At 45.9% G+C, this 19898-nt stretch overlaps 1 protein-coding gene across 19 annotated transcripts in view; it reads right to left on the bottom strand.

Moving 5' to 3' along the window:
• Positions 1–19898, bottom strand: part of ATP10D (ATPase phospholipid transporting 10D (putative)) — a 79686-nt gene that overhangs the window by 49265 nt on the left and 10523 nt on the right. For 6 of the 19 annotated variants that reach the window (XR_013394272.1, XR_003708403.2, XM_028745106.2 and 3 more), the window contains exons 2-5: positions 9383–9424; positions 8484–8756; positions 6953–7147; positions 1685–1889 (exon numbers count right to left, since the gene is read on the bottom strand). Coding sequence is in view for 17 of the 19 variants with exons in the window: in XM_028745103.2 (XP_028600936.2) it covers positions 1685–1889; positions 6953–7147; positions 8484–8756; positions 9383–9424 (715 nt within the window). In the remaining 2 variants the exon portion in view is untranslated. Of the gene's footprint in view, positions 1–1684; positions 1890–6952; positions 7148–8483; positions 8762–9382; positions 9425–19898 lie in introns of all 19 variants that reach the window. The other 13 variants (XM_028745105.2, XM_028745111.2, XM_028745110.2 and 10 more) reach the window with 9 other exon arrangements.

Raw genomic sequence — 19898 nt, 5'->3', positions numbered from 1 at the left:
TACAAATTGTGTGAAACACAGTGTATATAAAAGTATCATGCTCACAATAAGACAGGTAACCACCCCCCCTTTCCCTCAAAAGCAACAAAAAAAGCAAGAAACCATCGACATAAAAAATAATCAGATTTGCCCCTTAGCACCAACAGCAAATAAAGTTAAGGTCCACCTCAATATTTAAGCTCCATAGAAGGTCTACCCTTTGAGTAGTGCTTTTAAAAAAAGAAAGAAACAGAAGACACAACATATACATGCAATTTATTGTATCTCATTTCCTTAACTACTGCTATCATTTTCCATTTCTTCTTCCTCTTCCTCTTTGTCATTTTTCTCATGGACTTCTAAAAAACGGGGGGGGGGGGGACCAGTGTCGTCCCGTCCCCCCCATTTTCCTGGTTTTTTTCCAGGCCTTCCCATCTCTACTCAAGGACAGTCGGGGAAAAGCATGAGGCAATTTTTTTGCATGCCAGGCCCAGAAGTAACCAACATCCAGTTACTGAAGAGTAAGTTGCACTAAGGCTCATACTCTGTTTGAAAGGAAAAGGAGTGTGTGTTTTTTAATTGAATTTGTTATTATATATTATAATGATGATGGTAAGAGGGCTTCTAAACAGTTTACAAAAATATACAACAGAACATTAAAATGATTGATAAAACACAGTTAAAAGCGAGTATTTAAGAGTATTCAAAATATGATTAAAGTCAGCAGTGGTTAAAAGGAAGTAAACCCTCCCTGGTGTCCATCGGCAGGGAGCTCCAAAGTGTGGGTGCTGGAAGGACTGGGGGGGGGGGACAGAAAAATTGGGGGGGGGGGCGCGACAGGTTGTGTTTTTTTCAAAGTGTTTTTTTTTCAGGAAAAAATGAAAAAAAAGTGTGCGGAATATTCAAACTATATCAAACTTCTTCTTTTTTTCAATTTTTCTGGGGAAAAACGGCTTTGGAAAAAAGACCAGCCCCCCCCCCCCATTTTTTCCAGGTCCTCCCATCTCTAAGAAGGGAGAAGTTTTTATTTTTAAGGTAGAAGAGTCTACCTGTTAGTGACTCCTTTGACTATCTATCTAGTCATTGCATATGACTATTTATTACATTGTACTCCCCCCCAGTATATAGAATACTTCTCCCTCAGCCACTGTTCTCCCCTCTGTGAAATAGGATATATTAATAGTGCATATCATAATTGTAGGATAAACCACCTGCATGAAGAGCTTCTTATACAACAAGAGAACTAATACTGTAATGAGGAACATTCTCAGCTGCAGTGAATGTCCAAATTGTGGTGAATGTCAACATTCACCAAGGTGTGTGTGCCTTTGTGTGTGTATGCAGTGTTTTTTCTAGAAAAAAGAGGTGCCGGAACTCACCACGAACACCTCCCTTGTTCTCTTATAATGGTAATGGCAATGGCACCAACCTGACAGGTGCCGGAACTGAGTTCTGGCTGAAAAAAAAAGCCCTGTGTGTGTGTTTCTGGAATGACATTGTGAATCACAAAGGTTGATGCCAGAAGGAAGAAAATTGGTGTTGTTTTTCTGTGTGTGCTGGGAGGAGAGGTATCCTGGAGACAGAATGAGTAGAGCCAGGAGTCCGAAATCAGTACAAAGAGAACTGTCAAAAACTACTGAAGTTTATAGGATTCCCCCGATATGGATTATACACAGACTTTCTCCCAAGAAGTGGCCATTTATACCTGATCGCCAAATCCTCTCACAACCTGTCTCTGTTTCAGGTTGGTCTCTCCATCAAGGCTTGATGTTTCAATGTGACAGATCCCATCTCCATCACTAGTATATATCAGCACCATGTCAGCGGGAATCTCCTCATTACACAACAGTCGGATAAAATCGCCAACTTTAACATCTTTCCAGAACTTCTCGACATATGCCTTTTTATTTCTGGGGAGGAAAAAACAGGGGGCGGGGGGGCAAGACCCATTTTTTTCAAAAAATGATAAAACGAAACACAAAAAGCAATAAACCACCATGCATTTAAAAATCCATCCGTTTCTCAAGGAAGTAAACAAAAGCATTTATAAGGCAGTCAATTCAATTTTGACTTTACATGTACGTAGGAAAATCTGATATCAACAGTCACATCTAACTATGCATGTTCGGAGTATTTCCTGGTATAAAGAAATTCAAAAGTGTTAATGTTTTAAACCTTTTAAAATGAAGTCTGGATTGTCTGTAGCTTGCACACAATAGTGTTTCATTTAGGTGAGGCTCTGACTATGTGCAGCCGCAGGGGTCAGCAAACTTTTTCAGCAGGGGGCCGGTCCACTGTCCCTCAGACCTTGGGGTGGGGGGGCTGGAGTATATTTTGAAGGGGGGGAAAATGAAGGAATTCCTATGCCCCACAAATAACCCAGAGCTGCATTTTAAATAAAAGGATGCATTCTACTCATGTAAGAACACGCTGATTCCTGGACAGTTTGCAGGCTGGATTTAGAAGGTGATTGGGCCAAATCCGGCCCCCGGGCCTTAGTTTGCCTACCCATGGTGTAGAGTCTGTGTGTGTGTGTTTCAGTAGCATTGCTGTGACACTTGACTCCCTCTTGACATTAACTACCTCTGCAATCCACACAAAAGTCACTGTCGTGAATACATGGTGGTATATACAGAGTTTGATGTACGTGGCTGCATTTGAACGAGGCAGCACCTCAAATTTCGCCATGTGAGATTACAACACAATTCCTGCAATTCTCCAAACTAACAGGATTTTCCTGGAAACAACTAAGGCAGAAATGAGCGCTAAACTTCTGCGAGATATTGCTAGATTTCCAGAAGTGGCTTTTGCATAATAAAACGTGTAAATTAGCAGGTAAGGAAACATTGGGAAGGCAGAATAATGTGCCGCAACACTCCCCCCATTAAAACCATCTCTGGTCCCTTACAGGAGGCCTCGCTCAAGGTCACCCTCTACTGGCAACTAGACACCAGTCAAGCTGGCAAAAAAATTATCCCTCTCTCCCTCTGCTTTTGATTGATGTTAGAAGGGCTGTGGAAAACTTGGTTCATTTATTCACGTTTGGTGGGAATGCCCCCATGTTGAAAAACTTTTGGAATGGAGCATTCCCCTTTAGATCCAGTAAACACTTAATGGTAAATTTACCTGGAAATTCTGAAACTGTCTATCTCAAGTATCTTCTTGAAGATAAGACAAATGATATTACCCTGGCCATAGCCAAATTTCTCTCAGAAGTACTAAGAATTCGAAATCAACATGCTCTGGATAAATCCACATAATGACCGTCTTGGAATCTTTTATTGTATTCCTGCTGTATTTTGCTTTCGAAACTGCCTTGGTGGGTCTTTGGACCCTAATAAAGAATATATCTATGTCCATTACATCCACAATCACAGGCCAACCCCTTCCTCCAAATCCTGCCTTGGACCTACTGTCTTTGGACATAGACTTGGGCTCCACCACAGAGAACTAGTAGACTTCTTACTGACCGTAACACAATTAGGGATAGCTCAACAATGGAGGAACCAGAATGAAATACCCCTGAACATATGGGGAAATAATATCTGGGATACAGCAATGTTTGAGCGTCTCGCCAGACACGGAAGAGCAATTATAGAGGCATAACGAACAGAGACATTTTCCAAGAAACGTGGACCCCTTTCACATTCAATTGATTTCAAGGGCAACTCTACCCACAAGACTTGGGTTATGAATGAATGAATGGATTTATTTTGGTCACTGACTAGATGGTGCTATGTTTCAGTGTTATGTGCTTTTTTAAAAACTTATGTGCTAACTTTTAAATGACTGGCCTATCCCTCACAACGGTCTACTGAAGTGTTTGGTTTTTTTTTTTAAACACCTTTGCTTTTATTTTTCAAACTTTTAAAAATGATTTTGCTGTATGGTTTTATGTATTTATATTGTTGTAAACCGCTGCGATACATTTCTACAATACAGCGGTATATAGTTATTTTAAATAAATAAATAATCAAAACCACTTGAGCTCCTGTAGTTTGAATGCTGGAGAGTTTCTCGTCCTATTTTTATTATGTAGCAATAAAGGGCAATTGCATTTGAGAGACCTGCTCCTTCCAGATTTGATTTTCCTGATATCCCAAACGCAACAACTTGCTTAGAAATTGCATGCCACCGATCTGTCAACTAGAACTTGGCATTTGTCAGTATCATAGAAATAATATGTAAACAAGACAGAAAGCATGTTAATTATACTTAACTAGAATATGAAAACTAGCTGAGACCCAAAGGCTCGTGGTATATTTGTTTGTTTTTAAAAAGAGGATAGAGGAACCACTGCACAAACAAACAAACAAACAACAGGTGTTTTTTTCCCCTTGGGCCCCAAAATCTGTATCAGCGAACATTCAACAGACTGCAAGCCTAAAAGGAGAGGCCACAAAGGACAGAGGACATTCACTTTTTTTGTATTTTCCTGCTTCCCCAAAAGCAAGGGACTCAAAAGCAGAGAAAAGGAGGATGGAGGAGCAGCACAGTCTAAAAATATTTAGTACAAGTCAGTTGCCTACTTCCTTTCCTAGATGGTTATCACTGGTTTTCTAAGAGGACATAAAAATCAATGTGCAAAATCGATACAGCAGTATAGGTACAAAACACACTAAAGCTGCATTAATGTCTGCCAAGAGCCTCTTGCCTCCCAAAACAATACCGTTAAACTGTAATTACCACTTTTAAGCAGCGCACATTTCCTAAAACGGATAATGAGTTCAAGGCCCTATCAAGAGCTCAATCTGAAAATATTTTAAATTCAATTTGCACACAGCCAATGTTACGCATGTTAATATATTCTCAAAGGCCAAATCTTGGCTTGAAATGTGCAAAGCCAGTATGAAGGGGAATCAAGGGGGAGCGTATCTGTGGTTCCCTCCATAAAAAGGTAAAGGTATCCCTGACCGTTAGGTCCAGTCGCGGACGACTCTGGGGTTGCGGCGCTCATCTCGCTCTATAGGCCGAGGGAGCCAGTGTTTGTCTGCAGACAGCATCCGGGTCGTGTGGCCAGCATGACTAAGCCGCTTCTGGCGAACCAGAGCAGTGCACGGAAACACCGTTTTCTTCCCCGCAGGAGTGGTACCTATTTATCTACTTGCACTTTGACGTGCTTTCGAACTATTAAGTGGGCAGGAGCTGGGGCCGAACAACGGGAGCTCACAACAGGGATTCGAACCGCCGACCTTCTGATCGGCAAGTCCTAGGCTCTGTGGTTTAGACCACAGCGCCACCCGCATCCCTTGCTGGTACCCTCCATACCTGGCTGGTATTTCTGCATTTTGCAGCCCAGTGTGAGGGAGAGCTGGATCTGGTGCAATGTGTGTCCCCACCCTACCCCAGTGCTAAGGCAGGTTCATTATCGTCTGGGAAATGTAGTACAGCACAATCATCTATAAAGAGCCAATTACCAATTGCTTCAACATATAGCCAATCTGAATTATGTCTCCTCAGAAGCAGATTGGGATTCAAGCCCTTAAACGGCAGCAAGGTGGGGAGCTAGTCAATGGCCGTTGTGGCATATCAGCTTAAGCACAGGAGGAGAATGCGAGCACCGTTTCATTCTCTTCCCCCACATCCCCAAACAGGAAAAGCTGCCTATACGTTTCCGACAACTATTCACATTGCTATTTTTTTAACCTGCCAAACCTTAGAAGTCTTGGAACCAGGTTTCATGAAAGACTGCCTTCCTCTATATAATCTTACCCAAGAACTGGAATCGCCTACAGAGGCCTCTCTTGTTGTATGTCCAGATATTTACAATGCGACTATAGAATAATACAAACGTAGAGTTGGAAGGGACCATGAGGGTCATCAAGTTCCTGGAGTCCAAAATGTATGGAGGGCACCAGACTGGGATAGGTTGGCTTATGGCAAACACAGCAGCTGCACGCCCCACTCACAATCACCCATGGTAGATAGGACTGAAAACCACAAAGAGCCACAAAAGGAGCCACAGGGTATCACCCTGCACCGAGGAGGGTGGACGGCAGCATCGCCACCCATTCTCCTGCTCCCCTACCCTGGGTCAGGCCTGACCCGAGGGTGGAGCTGTGGCCAGGCATGAGTGCCGCAGCCAAGGTGCAGCTCCTTCTTGCTCGGAGCCTGCTGTGGGGGCGCCTGTTTGCACCTCCGCACAAAATTGTGCCCGGGACCACGGTCCCCCCCCCCACTATGCCTCTGACTGCACCCATCAATTGTGGGATGTAATCCACTGGGAGCAGTCAAGTACAACATTCCTTATTTTGCTAGAGCGGCCATGCAGGAGATGTTGGTCCAGCCACTTGAGCGTCCTGTTCCTCTTGGCCTGGAGCATCCTTCCTTGCATGTGACTAGTAGGTGGGCATGACCTTTCCAGACCTGGTAAAAGGCCAAGTCATGCAGCCACCTTCCTCTCTTTGATATTTTTTTTGTCCTGCGAACTTCCAGATTCACCTGGACAGTACTGCTGGCTGCCTTCCCGTCGGAGCAGTCCCCCAGGTTATCTCCCATATGGGGTAAACCAGTTTGTAACACACTGTGCTCTGCCTGATCGTGAGTAAAACTACTTTTTGTTACTTATGAATAAGACTGTTGTGTCGTTATTCTTTTAGGATGGATTAAAGGGGGTCTTACCAGGAATAACAGAACATATCTCAATCTGGGCAAGCCAAATTGAATTGCTTCTTGTTGTAAGAGACTCACACGAGTTTGAAACCAGCTTTCTGCTGCGTAAAAGGGGAATGCACTCTGCTAAGTAAAGAAGCTTGCTAACGTGAGTTAGGGAGGATAATATTAATCAATATATCCTCTCCTGCCACCCTCAACATTCCCACATCAATCTCTCAACACAGGTCATCTACCAGGGCGGCCAATGCAGTTTCAGCTTCAAAACTGGACTGGAAGCCAGGATAAAATGGATCTAATTATTCAACTTCATGTTTATATTTGTCAAAGGCAATGGTAATATTATTTCTGATTTACTTACCTACAATAGACTTGAGTCACTATGTTGTTTATTTTTTTGTCCAACTGGTATTTTGCGTAATCCTCGACACCATCTTTCACAGCAATAATTGTGAGAACCACAACGAGAGGGATCATGGTGATTTCTTTCCTGAAAGCTTCCACCACTGGAACCCAGTTCAGCAGAACTATAAATAAGAAATATAAATTGGCAGCTCTGGAAAACACAAACACAGCAACCCACAGGATGTTAGTGTCAGCCATTGACGCGAGTGTTAAAAAAAAAAAGTGTCTTAAGCTTGATATGACACACCTAAGTGAGAAGCAGTTGACTTCAAATTAGTATTCAGCTCATTAAGGATGGTTAAGTTGATATTAAAGCAAAGTATGGGCATGCATGTTATGACTAGGCATTCACTCCATGGGGCTAATGGCAGAAAAGATCCCACAACACTAGAGTAAAATCAGAAAACGTGTCCCAATTAATCAAAGCAACATTACACAAAACCACAAAATACAGCTCTTCTCCCACAACCATTATGCTTCCAAATCACCTTTTTTCTTTTCTGTTTTCTGTTTTATTATGTTTAAAATTACAGTCCAAACCTGAGGCTTCAGGACGTAGGTGCTTAGGATAGGGTATACCAGGGTTAGCCAACCAGGTGCCATCCAAATCTTCTTGACTATGGTTCTCACCTGCCCCTACCTAGCATGATCAATGACCAGGAATGATGAGAGTTGTAGTCCACCACATTGACTACACCCGGGGGTACATCAACAGTTACATTAAATTCAAAACGTGACATTATGCCAGTATCTCATGCAACTAGGTAGAGGTAAAGGGACCCCTGACCATCAGGTCCAGTCGTGGCTGACTCTGGGGTTGCGGCGCTCATCTCGCTTTATTGGCTGAGGGAGCCGGCATACAGCTTCTGGGTCATGTACGTACAAGGCATTCAAGAACCAAGGTACGACTGTGTTTTCATCCATTACTGTTGCTGTGAACAGCCACTCTGCTAATTCTGCATGCATTTAAGCTTTAACTGAATTATTACAGCCTGTGCTTTTTGCATTTAATTACCATTGAGTTGTTTAGTGCCACCTAAGTTTAACGCTTCGTGTGTTCGATGCCAAAATAAATATTTAGTCTTACATCATCATTACAGTGGTACCACTGGTTATGAACTTAATTCGTTCCGGAGGTCCGTTCTTAACCTGAAACCGTTAACCTGAGGTACCACTTTAGATAATGGGGCCTCCAGCTGCTGCTGCTGCGGCGCGATTTCTGTCCTCATCATGGGGCAAAGTTCTTAACCTGAGGTACTACTTCTGGGTTAGCGGAGTCTGTAACCTTAAGTGTTTGTAACCCAAAGTGTTTGTAACCCGAGGTACCACAGTATTTATTAAATTTGTATATCTCAGGACAGCTCACAGCGTAGATGCCACAACACACTTTGATGTTCATTACTGTAACAAACTACCATTGCTTTCACTCTGAATGTTGCAAACAATACTATCTAATTATCCTTTAATTTCACAACTGCGCACGTTACCTGTGAAACTGTTCGAATATGTTCTTCGGTATAAAGTTCCAAAGTCGGTACTTTGTAGTCCGTATTCTGTTGTTTTGATACAGGTGGGATACTTTTTCGTATTCTTCCTTAAAATGCCCCAGGCATGGTATAACGATCCTGTGTTTACTGATGGTCTTGGCCGGCTGCTGGAAGGTGACGTCATTATTGCCTTCTGCAGAAACCATGCGCTGCCATTTGCACCTGGCCCACTCAAGTGACTCTTCCATGTTCTCGTGAAAACCAAGTCGTGTCCTTTACTTTGCAGCATGTTAAGATAAAAAGAGAGAGTTGCAGAATAAGCTGGGTGAAGTTGAAATGCACATGACAAGTGACGACAAACTGCTGTTTTGTGTTGAGAAGCACCCAATTCATCCAAAGCCAGTTTTTAACTTTATGATAACAAATTAACACTGAAGTCTAACTTTAGATGATGATGGTGGTTATTATTCTATTAATTTATACCCCACTCATCTGGATTGGCTTAATGCCCATATAAAACCATAATAAAGATACTAACCAATTAAGAGAGACCAGAAATCACTGATTAAATGGCACAATGACATTACAGAGCTATTCATTTGGATGGGTTTGCTATAAAAGAAAAGCCAAAGTCATTGTGCAAGACGTTTTTTTTCAAAATGTGCCCCCTCAACTTCTGTGTTTGACTGGAGAGCTCTATGTATTAATAGGCAGGGAAAAGAGAGCACTGACCAAAATCCCTAACAGGAAAATTCTCTTATCACTGAGACCAACAAGATACTCTCTCGGCCTATTATCTGCCAACACCCCTACTGGCCTCTCACTCAACACATCCCCCTTTCCCTGCAGGAATGGCCACAACCTGCTTCTTCCACCAACTAGCAGGTTAGATAGCCTACCAAGAAATCCTTGTTTCCTTGTAGCCCGTGGTTTGACAACTGCTGAAATAAAAAAAAAGAGAAGTCAGCTGTGCAACCTACTTTTCCAGCATCTCTCTCTGTGTGCACAGTTTACAGAGCCTACCCAATATTGCTGGAACTGGAGTGGGTGAGCCATAAGTAAAGGGACTCCTGACCGTTAGGTCCAGTTGTGGCCAACTCTGGGGTTGTGGCGCTCATCTCGCTTTACTGGCCGAGGGAGCCGGCATACAGCTTCCGGGTCATGTGGCCAGCATGACTATGCCGCTTCTGGCGAACCAGAGCAGCGCACAGAAACACTGTTTACCTTCCTGCCGGAGCGGTACCTGTTTATCTACTTGCACTTTGATGTGCTTTTGAACTACTAGGTTGGCAGGAGCTGGGACCGAGCAACGGGAGCTCACCCCGTTGCGGGGATTTGAAGCACCGACCTTCTGATTGGCAAGCCCTAGGCTCTGTGGTTTAACCCACAGCGCCACCCGTGTCCCGCATGGGTGAGCTATAACCATACATATATCTGAGAGCTCCATCACACATTAGCACTTCATGGCAAGCAGGCATCACTGCATACTTCATTTAGGATAATCTAGCAAACCTGCTTGTCCTTAGGTCCTGCATGTGGCTGTGTTCCTGCTTAGATATACCCAACCTGGACACTGGAAGGATGCAAAAGGTGACTGGACTGCTGGATTGCCCTATTTAAAGCATGGAAAGGGCTCTGCTTGACATAACAGGCTGCAATAAAGTGTGCAGGCCAAAGTCAATGCTCAACTAGTGCTGAAGAGTCCTGCTCAGCTCCTATTGGATTGCGTCCAACCTCACAGGGTTGTTGTGAGAATGAAGGAGATGGGAAACATTGTTAATGGCCATGAACCATTAGAAAAATGTAGGAAATAAATAATGCCTAGGATGTATAAATAATAGGGACGCGGGTGGCGCTCTGGGTTAAACCACAGAGCCTAGGACTTGCCGATCAGAAGGTTGGCGGTTTGAATCCCCGCGACGGGGTGAGCTCCCGTTGCTCGGTTCCTTCTCCTGCCAACCTAGCAGTTCGAAAGCACGTCAAAGAGCAAGTAGATAAATAGGTACCACTCTGGCGGGAAGGTAAATGGCGTTTCCGTGCACTGCTCTGGTTCGCCAGAAGCGGCTTAGTCATGCTGGCCACATGACCCGGAAGCTGTACGCCGGCTCCCTTGGCCAATAAAGCGAGATGAGCGCCGCAACCCCAGAGTCGGCCACAACTGGACCTAATGGTCAGGGGTCCCTTTACCTTTACCTATAAATAAATAATACCTAGGAAATGTATTATTACACCCAGACTTTTCTCTCTTCTCTCTTTTTTTTTGCAAAGCTATTTCCTGTTTTTTCTTTACCCGGTTTGGCTTTTTCCGATACAAAAACAGTGGCGAATGGGGATTTGCTTCCCTACTGCAGAATGTATCCTATCCGCTATAGTCCCCTTGAAGAGGTATTGTAATATGTTCGCTTCTGCAGTTGTTCCGATAGCCTGCAGATATAGCACTACAGACACCTGGCTTCGAAGCCAACTCTGGATAGCACCACGGTTAAAGCTGTGTGAGCCTGAGCTGATAACAGCATTTTGAAAGGAAAAGCCATTTAAACTCACAGCTGGTCACCCAAATCCATGAGTCAGCATCAATGCACGGAACTGCTGTTAAGGGAGAGATGATAACATTGTGCCCCAGGGGCACTATCTGTGAAATGTGCACCAAGATCATGTTACCTAAGGAACTTTTCTCAATGAACTGGGGAGCTGGGGCGGGAAGAGGCATAACAAAGTGCTGGCCGTCTTGACACCTTTATAAGGCCAAAGCCACAATGGAAATGTGGTCTTAACTGAGCTACTCCAGCTTAACCACTGTGGGCAGCTAGGCATCCGGTGAATGAAACCTCGCCATTATTTCAGCTCACTGAATCCACACCACAGACTGTCCAGGTCTAGTTTTGACTGAGATAAAGAATGCAGTGGGGAAAGTCATTTATAATACTAATACTAATTTATTATTTATACCCCACCCATCTGGCTGGGTTTCCCCAGCCACTGCGGGCAGCTCCCAAGAGAACATTAAAAACACGGTAAAAGATGTAAAAACTTCCCTAAACAGGGCAGCCTTCAGAAGTCTTTTAAAAGTCAGAGAGTTGTTTATTTCCTTGACATCTGATGGGAGGGCGTTCCACAGGGCGGGTGCCACTACCGAGAAGGCCCTCTGCCTGCATGATTTCCTTATCTGTAGGTCCCAAACCACCAGCCTGAGATTCAGATTTCTGGAGAGATTTGATTAACTAATGTGATTAACTATCTTTAGTTTCCATTCCTTGTTTCTCTCCTCCCTGTGTATGCATTAGTTTATTTATAACAAATCGCGAGAGACTGATATTTTTGCTTTTGTTGTTCTCGTTATTCTTTCCTGCACCACTTAAGAGTGTACAAAACACAATGGAATCCATTTTTAAAAAATAAAAAAAAATCAAATTACCTTGGTTTTACCTGGATCTGTTTCAGACTTGGTTCAGGCACCGTTTGGGACTGAATTGGAGAGGAGCGTCACCCTTTTCTTGGATTTGATATCCCGCCTTTCACTCCCTTTAAGGAGTCTCAAAGCGGCTAACATTCTCCTTCCCCCCTCCTCCCCCACAACAAACACTCTGTGAGGTGAGTGGGGCTGAGAGACTTCAGAGAAGTGTGACTGGCCCAAGGTCACCCAGCAGCTGCATGTGGAGGAGCGGAGACGCGAACCCGGTTCCCCAGATTACGAGACTACCGCTCTTAACCACTACACCACACTGGCATCTCTTAACCTTTCTTAACCTTATCTTCACCACTGTTGTAAGACCCACACTTGTCCTGATACAGGTCATTCACCAGGATGACCAAGGCTGATTCAGTCCCAAACAACGCCTGAACCAAGTCTGAAACAGATCCAGGTAATCCGTATCCTCCTGAAATGGCTCAGTCACCATTCTCTCCACCACCTTACCTGCAACCAGGAAGTTTTGTGTGTGTGTTTTTGTTTTAATAAAGTTTAGACAGAATGACACTGATAGGTTCTGAACCCAGTCCTTGGTAGCTTCAGTTGCCATCCTACCTCCAGTGTTTGTGTAGAACGGTATCTGTCTTGAGTGTGGTTCAGAGGAAAGGATACAGTGGTACCTCTAGTTACGAACTTAATTCGTTCCAGAGGTCCATTCTTAACCTGAAACTGTTCTTAACTAGAGGCGTGCTTTTGCTAATGGGGCCTCTTGCTGCCGCTGCGCCACCGGCACACATTCTCATCCTGGGGCAAAGTTCTCAACTCGAGGTAACTCTTCCAGGTTAGCGGAGTTTGTAACCTGAAGCGTTTAAAACCTGAGGCGTTTGTAACTCGAGGTACCACTGTATTGCACTTGAAACATCAGGGACCTGAGTTTAAATCCCTACAATGCTGGTAGGCCTTGCCCAAGTCTCTTGGCAGGAATTCATTATCAGTCAAATAGGCATTAAAATGAGTTACTTCAGATTTGATCTATGAAAAGAAATAACAAGAATGTCCATTGGAACCAATGGGAGCCATTTCCCTGTTTTTATTGTAGCTTATATTTATTTCCATGGAGCCTGGTCATATCAATGGACATCTGCTGTTCCCATTATTTATTGTGGTCCTTCAGGGAGCTCCCATTGTTTCTGGTGGGTATTTTTGCCATTCTTTTTAGCAGCATTTGAAATTCGCCAGGTGCATCTTGCACCTGCCTATCAGCCACTTGCAACCAAATGAAGACGCCTGGGTGCCAGGATAGCGCCTGATGTCTCCACCATCTGGAGGTGCATGCCTGGGGATCCTTGGATATTATTGACTGTTTTCACATGCTAGCAACACGTCCTGTACAATTCTATCCATTATATTTTATCTGCACAATGGGAATGAATTTCAGGAACCAAAACGTCGTATTCAAAAATACAACTGTGTAGCCGTCCTTAGTGGCAACTAAGCATTCTGTTTTGGCGACTATAACCCTGGCTCAAGGAGCCATTTGGCATCTAACATACATCTGAGTTTCTATCACTGCTTTTTAGTATACCCTATCCCAATTGCCACTGTAAGAAGAGGACAGACTTTGTCTGATGCCTAAAAGATAGAGAGGTGAAGTCACCAGGTGAACACGGCTTGGTGTAAAGTTTCAGAGCTTGGGTGCCACCACAGAGAAGGCCCTTCTAACTTCTGAAAGCAGGACATGTGGACAAGGGCCTCTGAGGAAGTATGCAACTGATTTGAAACAACTACCAATGCAGTCTATCTGCAGCCCATGAACTAGTTTTCCAGATAGCTCATTAGTTACCTATAACTTCCTAGGGCCAAATCAGAACCTCTCAAGGAACTAATCCCCTCATTCGGGGAAGACGGGGCAAACTGCCAGAAACCAACAGCCTTTGCTGCAGCCACGTTTTGTTCAGCCTACTCCAACATCTCAGGAATGACAATGCAACTGAGCTCTTTGCAACTACAAGTTTGCCAGCAACAGCAAGGAGGGTGGGAGGAGATGACTTGCCCTTTCACTTCCTGGGCTCTATTCTAGATTTGGCTGTCAGTCTTTCCAGTTACCAACTACCACTGTATTTACCAATTTGAGTGGTGCAGGTAGATGTTTGGTTCTATATTAGCATTACCTTATTTGTGAAGCTTAGCATGTTACTATGTCCTATACGTTTATATTTTAAATGTGCAATGGATGAAAGTGGAGCCATTCTGTAACTTTTTCTTTTCTTAGAAATTCTGAATACTGTATTAAATGGCATATAAATACTTGAGGCAGAACTTATGCTCATTTTGCAAAGGGGGAGAGAAAAAGATGGCAAGGGAAGGGAATGAAGGGAAAGGTAAACAGAGGGTGTGTAGGAAGGGAAGGTAGAGATAAAAAAATGTTACATTACAGGGGGAGATTGCAATCAACAGTTAATTACAAACAGAAAAGTAGTACACAAATATCTGAAATTCATCACTTCTTAAACAAGTCTCCACTCTGAAAAAGCCCTACCAACTTGTTAGATTTCCTAATTGAGGAAAACCATAGAATCAATTGTCTACAGAAGAATTCATGAATTATCATTCACCAAACTGAACACACAAGTAAGGTTTAAATAGAAAAGTGCTTCTGATACTGTGAAACATTACAGAGATGTTGGAACCTGTATAAACATCTGCGGATAACCTGACCCAGGTCTTGTCTTAACAAGCCCCAGAGCTACCTACCATTCCAGATACTAATCAGAATCAATTAGAGTTTATCTCTGCATCCTTCATAGTCATGGCAATCCATATGAACACAAATTATGTCTTTATATAAACCTTGTTAATGCATTTTAAAGGTCAAACCATTAAAGGTTAAAAATTAAACCAACATACACTGAGCAGAATTGAATTCTTTTAATGGTGATATCCAAGATTAGTCCTACACATAGTAGTAGTGATTTCCATTTATTTAGATGGGTGTACTCTGAACGGAGGGAAGCGGGTGGCGCTGTGGGTTAAACCACTGTACCTAGGGCTTGCCAATCGAAAGGTCGGCGGTTCGAATCCCCGCGACGGGGTGAGCTTCCGTTGTTTGGTCCCAGCTCCTGCCAACCTAGCAGTTTGAAAGCACACCAGTGCAAGTAGATAAATAGGTACCACTCCGGCGGGAAGGTAAACAGTGTTTCTGTGCGCTGCTCTGGTTTCGCCAGAAGTGGCTTAGTCATGCTGGCCCGGAAAAACTGTCTGTGGAAGCGGACAAACGCCGGCTCCCTCGGCCTGTAAAACAAGATGAGCGCCGCAACCCCAGAGTCTTTCGCAACTGGACTTAATTGTCAGGGGTCCCTGTCAGGGAACTGCCATCGGAAGGACAGGAGGTGCAAAGGCTCCCTCAGGTTGAAAGAGACGGAGCAGCTGAAGAGGGAACCAGTAGGGGGCGAGCAGGAACTTCCAGGGAAAGTGAGTCGGAGGGGTGGCTCAGAGACGTTTCCAGCGAAAACAGTGGAGAGGTCTCAGGACCTCCTATAGGGACACCCACGCCTCGCCGGAAACTGTCACGCAGAGAGTCCAGAAGACGTGTTTCCGTGAAAGAGCTTTTATGTTGGAAACGTTTCCGAAAGCAACCACTTTCGGATTCTACTAGCGATTGACGCAGCCATGCCGGAGGGGCTCCGTCACAGGCAGAGGTTTGAAAACCTGATCAAACTCTGAGGGACTTGCATTTTACGCACAAGCAGCTCATCATCCCACCACAGCAATCCGAAAGTGCTGAAAGCCAGCTTGTGCAAGCAGCGGCATCATGAGCGACCCAGCCGGAACCGGAGGAGCAGGAGCAGCTGGAGGAGGTCCAAGCCTGGAAGAAAGGTACAGGGCGTTGGAGATCCAGCTGGCCATGCAAACGGCGAGGCTTGAGGAGAGGAGGGCTCAGGATGCAGAAAAGGGAAAGGAGAAAACCACCTCGATAGCCAGAAAGGTGCCAGGATTGGTGCAGAAATTCGGGGGAGATCCCAGAAACTATCATGCCTTTAGAACTGAGATGCAATACGCTCTCAACCTGCAGTATGATGACTTCCCCGACGAGGAATCGCGAGTGGCTTTTGTAATTGGCCATCTCGAAGGGGGGGCGAAGGATTGGGTTAGACCCCTGATGGCAGTGAATAATGAGATACTAAAGGACACGAGGAAGTTTTTTCGTGCCATGGACCTGATGTTTTCCAGTGACATTGAGCAGGGGGTGGTACGAAGGCAGTTAATGGCTTGCAAACAGGGGAGCCGATCTGTCCGTGAGTACTGGACTGAGTTTACTATGCTGATTCATAAATTGGGGTGGGACCTATCGGCGGAACCCATCCAAATGCTTTTTGAAGAGGGGCTTTCTTCGGCCGTTAAAGATGAACTTTCCCGGGGGCCAAGGGCGGAGTCTATGGACCAGCTGACCAAGTCCGCGCTGGCCATAGGAGCGCGCCAGGAAGCGAGAGCTTTGGAAAGGCGGGAAGGGAAAGGAGAACGTTGGAGGGAACTGCGCATTCCGGACATTCCAGAGCCACCTTTCCCGCCGGCAGAGCCGATGGAAGTTGGAACAGCGCGGGCGCGCGCAGTTTCAAATCCCAGTGAAGGGCGGAAGAAGGAGGGAAAGAGCGCCAAGAAATGTTATCTCTGCCAACAGCCAGGGCACTTTGCCAGAGTCTGCCCACAAAGAAAGGAATGGCAAGGGATGGCAGGAGCTGTGGGGGAAAGGGAGGAGGAAAACAAGGAGCAAGTAAAAGCCAACGCCTGGCTGCCACCGTCGGGGCACAGCAGCCAGGCCAAAGAGCAGTGAAAGTGCCCACGCCAGAACCACCCAGACCTGCTTTAGTGATAGAAGTGTCACTAGAGCTGCCAAATGGACACCCCCTACAGGTCAAGGCGCTTTTGGATTCAGGCAGCTCCTGTAATTTTATGAGTAAGGAGTTTGCAGCTGAGCACCAGATACAGACCATCCCTTTAAGTAATCCCTTGCAGGTGACCACGATTGATGGCAGAGAGCTGTTGGGAGGAGAAGTTAGCCAACAGACTGTCCCGATGATAATGAGGGTGGCAAGGCACACCGAACGGATAGCGTTTAATGTGGCCACCTTGGGAGGAGCTCCCATCATCTTGGGGATGAGCTGGCTGGCGCTACACGATCCGCTAGTGGGCTGGCATCAGAGGGTGGTCTCCTTTGGGTCAGCGCATTGCCTAGAACACTGCAAGCAGGGGAAGGTTCAGGGCGGAGACAGAGTCACCCTAGCCGGGATGGAAGTAATGGGCAGAGGGAAGGTGCCCCCGCAATACGCAGATCTGAGCAACGTATTCAGCGAAAGGGAAGCAGACAAACTGCCGCCGCATAGACCCTTTGACTGTCAAATCAACCTACTCCCTGGGGCCCAACTCCCAGTGGGCAAGCTGTACGCCATGTCCGACAGGGAGATGCAGGAGCTGAGGGAGTTCATTGACAAAAACCTGAAGCGAGGTTTCATCAGAGAGTCCCGAGCGGTGGGGGGCAGCCCAGTGTTTTTTGTGGACAAAAAAAACACAGATAAGCCGAGACTTGTGTGTGACTTCAGGGCCTTGAATGCAGTGTCGGAACCCCTGGCTTTCCCTATGCCCCGAATTGATGACATTTTGACCAGGGTAAGGAAGGGAAAGATTTTTACAAAGCTGGACCTGCGGGGGGCGTACAATCTGATACGCATAAGGAAGGGAGATGAATGGAAGACCACCATGTTCACCCCTTTGGGAGCCTTTGAATACCTCGTTATGCCCTTCGGTCTACAAGGAGGCTCCGCGTGCTTTCAAGCGTTTATTAACCACGTTCTGGGGCCTTTGCTCTACAAGAACTGTGTGGCCTTTTTAGACGACGTGTTGGTGTATTCGGAGGATGAGGAGCAGCATGTGAGGGACGTTCGAGAAGTGTTGGGCAGGCTGCAAGCCAACCAGCTGTGGGTGAAACTGGAGAAGTGCCAGTTTCATACCAAGGAGGTGGAATTCCTGGGGTACCGCTTGTCAGACAAGGGATTGGCCATGGATCCAGGCAAGGTCCAAGCGGTACTGGAATGGAAGACACCGAAGACCAAGAAGGATGTGCAAAGATTCTTGGGGTTTGGGAACTTTTATCGGAAGTTCATCAAGAACTTTGCCCACTTGACGGCGCCCATCACCGACTGCCTCAGCAGCAAGAAGAAATTTGTTTGGACGGCGGAGGCGGAGCGAGCATTTGAAGAACTGAAAAGGGCTTTCGCCTCGGAAGAACAACTTCTGCATGTGGATTTACGAAAACCCATGAGAGTGGAAACCGATGCGTCCGACCGGGCGGTAGGGGCGGTACTTCTTCAACCGGGGAGGAGTATGTCAGAGTGGAGACCGTGTGCCTTCTTCTCGCGGAAGCTGAATAAATCCGAGAGGAACTACACGGTGTATGACAGGGAACTACTTGCCATTCACGAAGCGTTCCGGAGGTGGAGACATTTATTAATTGGGGCACAACACAAGGTGCAAGTGTGCACCGACCACAAGAATTTAGAGTATTGGAGAACAGCTCGAGTGCTCAACCAACGACAAGTGAGATGGGCACAGGAATTCTCTAAATTCAACTTTGAAATTTGTTATGTGCCAGGTCCAGAAAACGTCAGGGCGGACGCTCTCTCACGCAAACCAGAGTATTGGGAGGGGGAGGGGGCGATTGAAGAGAGACATGTCATCCCTGAGGACCGCTGGGTGTGTGGGGCGGCGCTGGTGGGGCAACGAGAACTGGTAGAGGAAACGGAAAATGATGAATATGCCCAGGATAAGCTCAGAGGACTCAGGGGGGAGGGCGAGAGCCCCGAAGGTTTTGAGGAAAGAAATGGGGCATTGTATTACAAAGGGGCACTGTATATACCCGAAGGTGAATTGAGGGGGAGAGTACTCAGGCAGTTGCACGATAGCCCCACGGCGGGACATTTTGGGCAACACAAGACCATGTGGTTGGTTACCAGGGAATTCTGGTGGCCCAAGGTGAGGGAAGATGTAAGGGAGTATGTAAGAGGGTGTGACCAATGTCAGCGAGCCAAAGGGGAAAGACGGGCGCCGGCAGGGTTATTAGAACCATTACCCACACCAGAACGGCCTTGGGAAGCGGTATCAATAGATTTTATGACGGATCTGCCAAAGTCCAAGGGGAAAACAGCCATCATGGTAGTAGTAGACCTGTTAACAAAGATGTGCCACTTTGTAGCATGCTCACATGCAGTCACAGCGGAAGAAACAGCGAAGTTGTTTGTAGAACACATCTTTAGGTTGCACGGGGCTCCCTTGAGGGTGATCTCGGACCGCGGCAAACAATTTACTTCCAGGTTCTGGAGGAAGCTCATGAGCTTGCTGCACGTGGAAGTCAATTTTTCAACGGCCCGGCACCCTGAAACCAACGGGCAGGCGGAAAGAGCAAATGGCATTCTTCAACAATATCTGAGGTGTTATGTCAATGACAGAGAGAACGATTGGGTCGAAAAGTTGGCGCTGGCAGAATTTGCCTACAATAATGCGGAGAATGTGTCCACAGGGATGAGCCCCTTTTTGGCTAATTACGGGTGTCACCCCAGGGCATTTCCAGGGGAGGGAGGGGAGAGATGGAGCGTTCCAGCGGCTGAACATTTTGTAGAAGAGATGGAAGCGATCCATCATCAGCTCCAGCTCAACTTAGAAAGGGCCAAGGCACAATATAAGAAGCAGGCAGACAAGAACAGAAGGGAAGGTGAAACCATAAGGGTGGGGGATCAAGTGTGGCTGTCAACCCAAGGGTTGCCGTTCAAAGGGGGTTGTAAGAAATTGAGGCCCAGAAGATTGGGACCCTTTGAGGTCATTCAGCAGGTCAACCCGGTGGCTTTCAAACTCCGGTTACCCAACCACATGAAATTGCACCCAGTGTTCCACAGGTCGTTACTGTCACCATACAGGGGGGGACGTGAAGGGGAGCACGTCAGGGGACCAGCCTTGGA

The sequence above is a fragment of the Podarcis muralis genome, chromosome 9 (genome assembly GCF_964188315.1).
Source record: "Podarcis muralis chromosome 9, rPodMur119.hap1.1, whole genome shotgun sequence".
In the NCBI taxonomy this organism is placed as follows: Eukaryota; Metazoa; Chordata; class Lepidosauria; order Squamata; family Lacertidae; genus Podarcis; species Podarcis muralis.
Note: the sequence above shows the minus strand (reverse complement) of the source record. Positions and strands in the feature narration are given on the sequence as shown.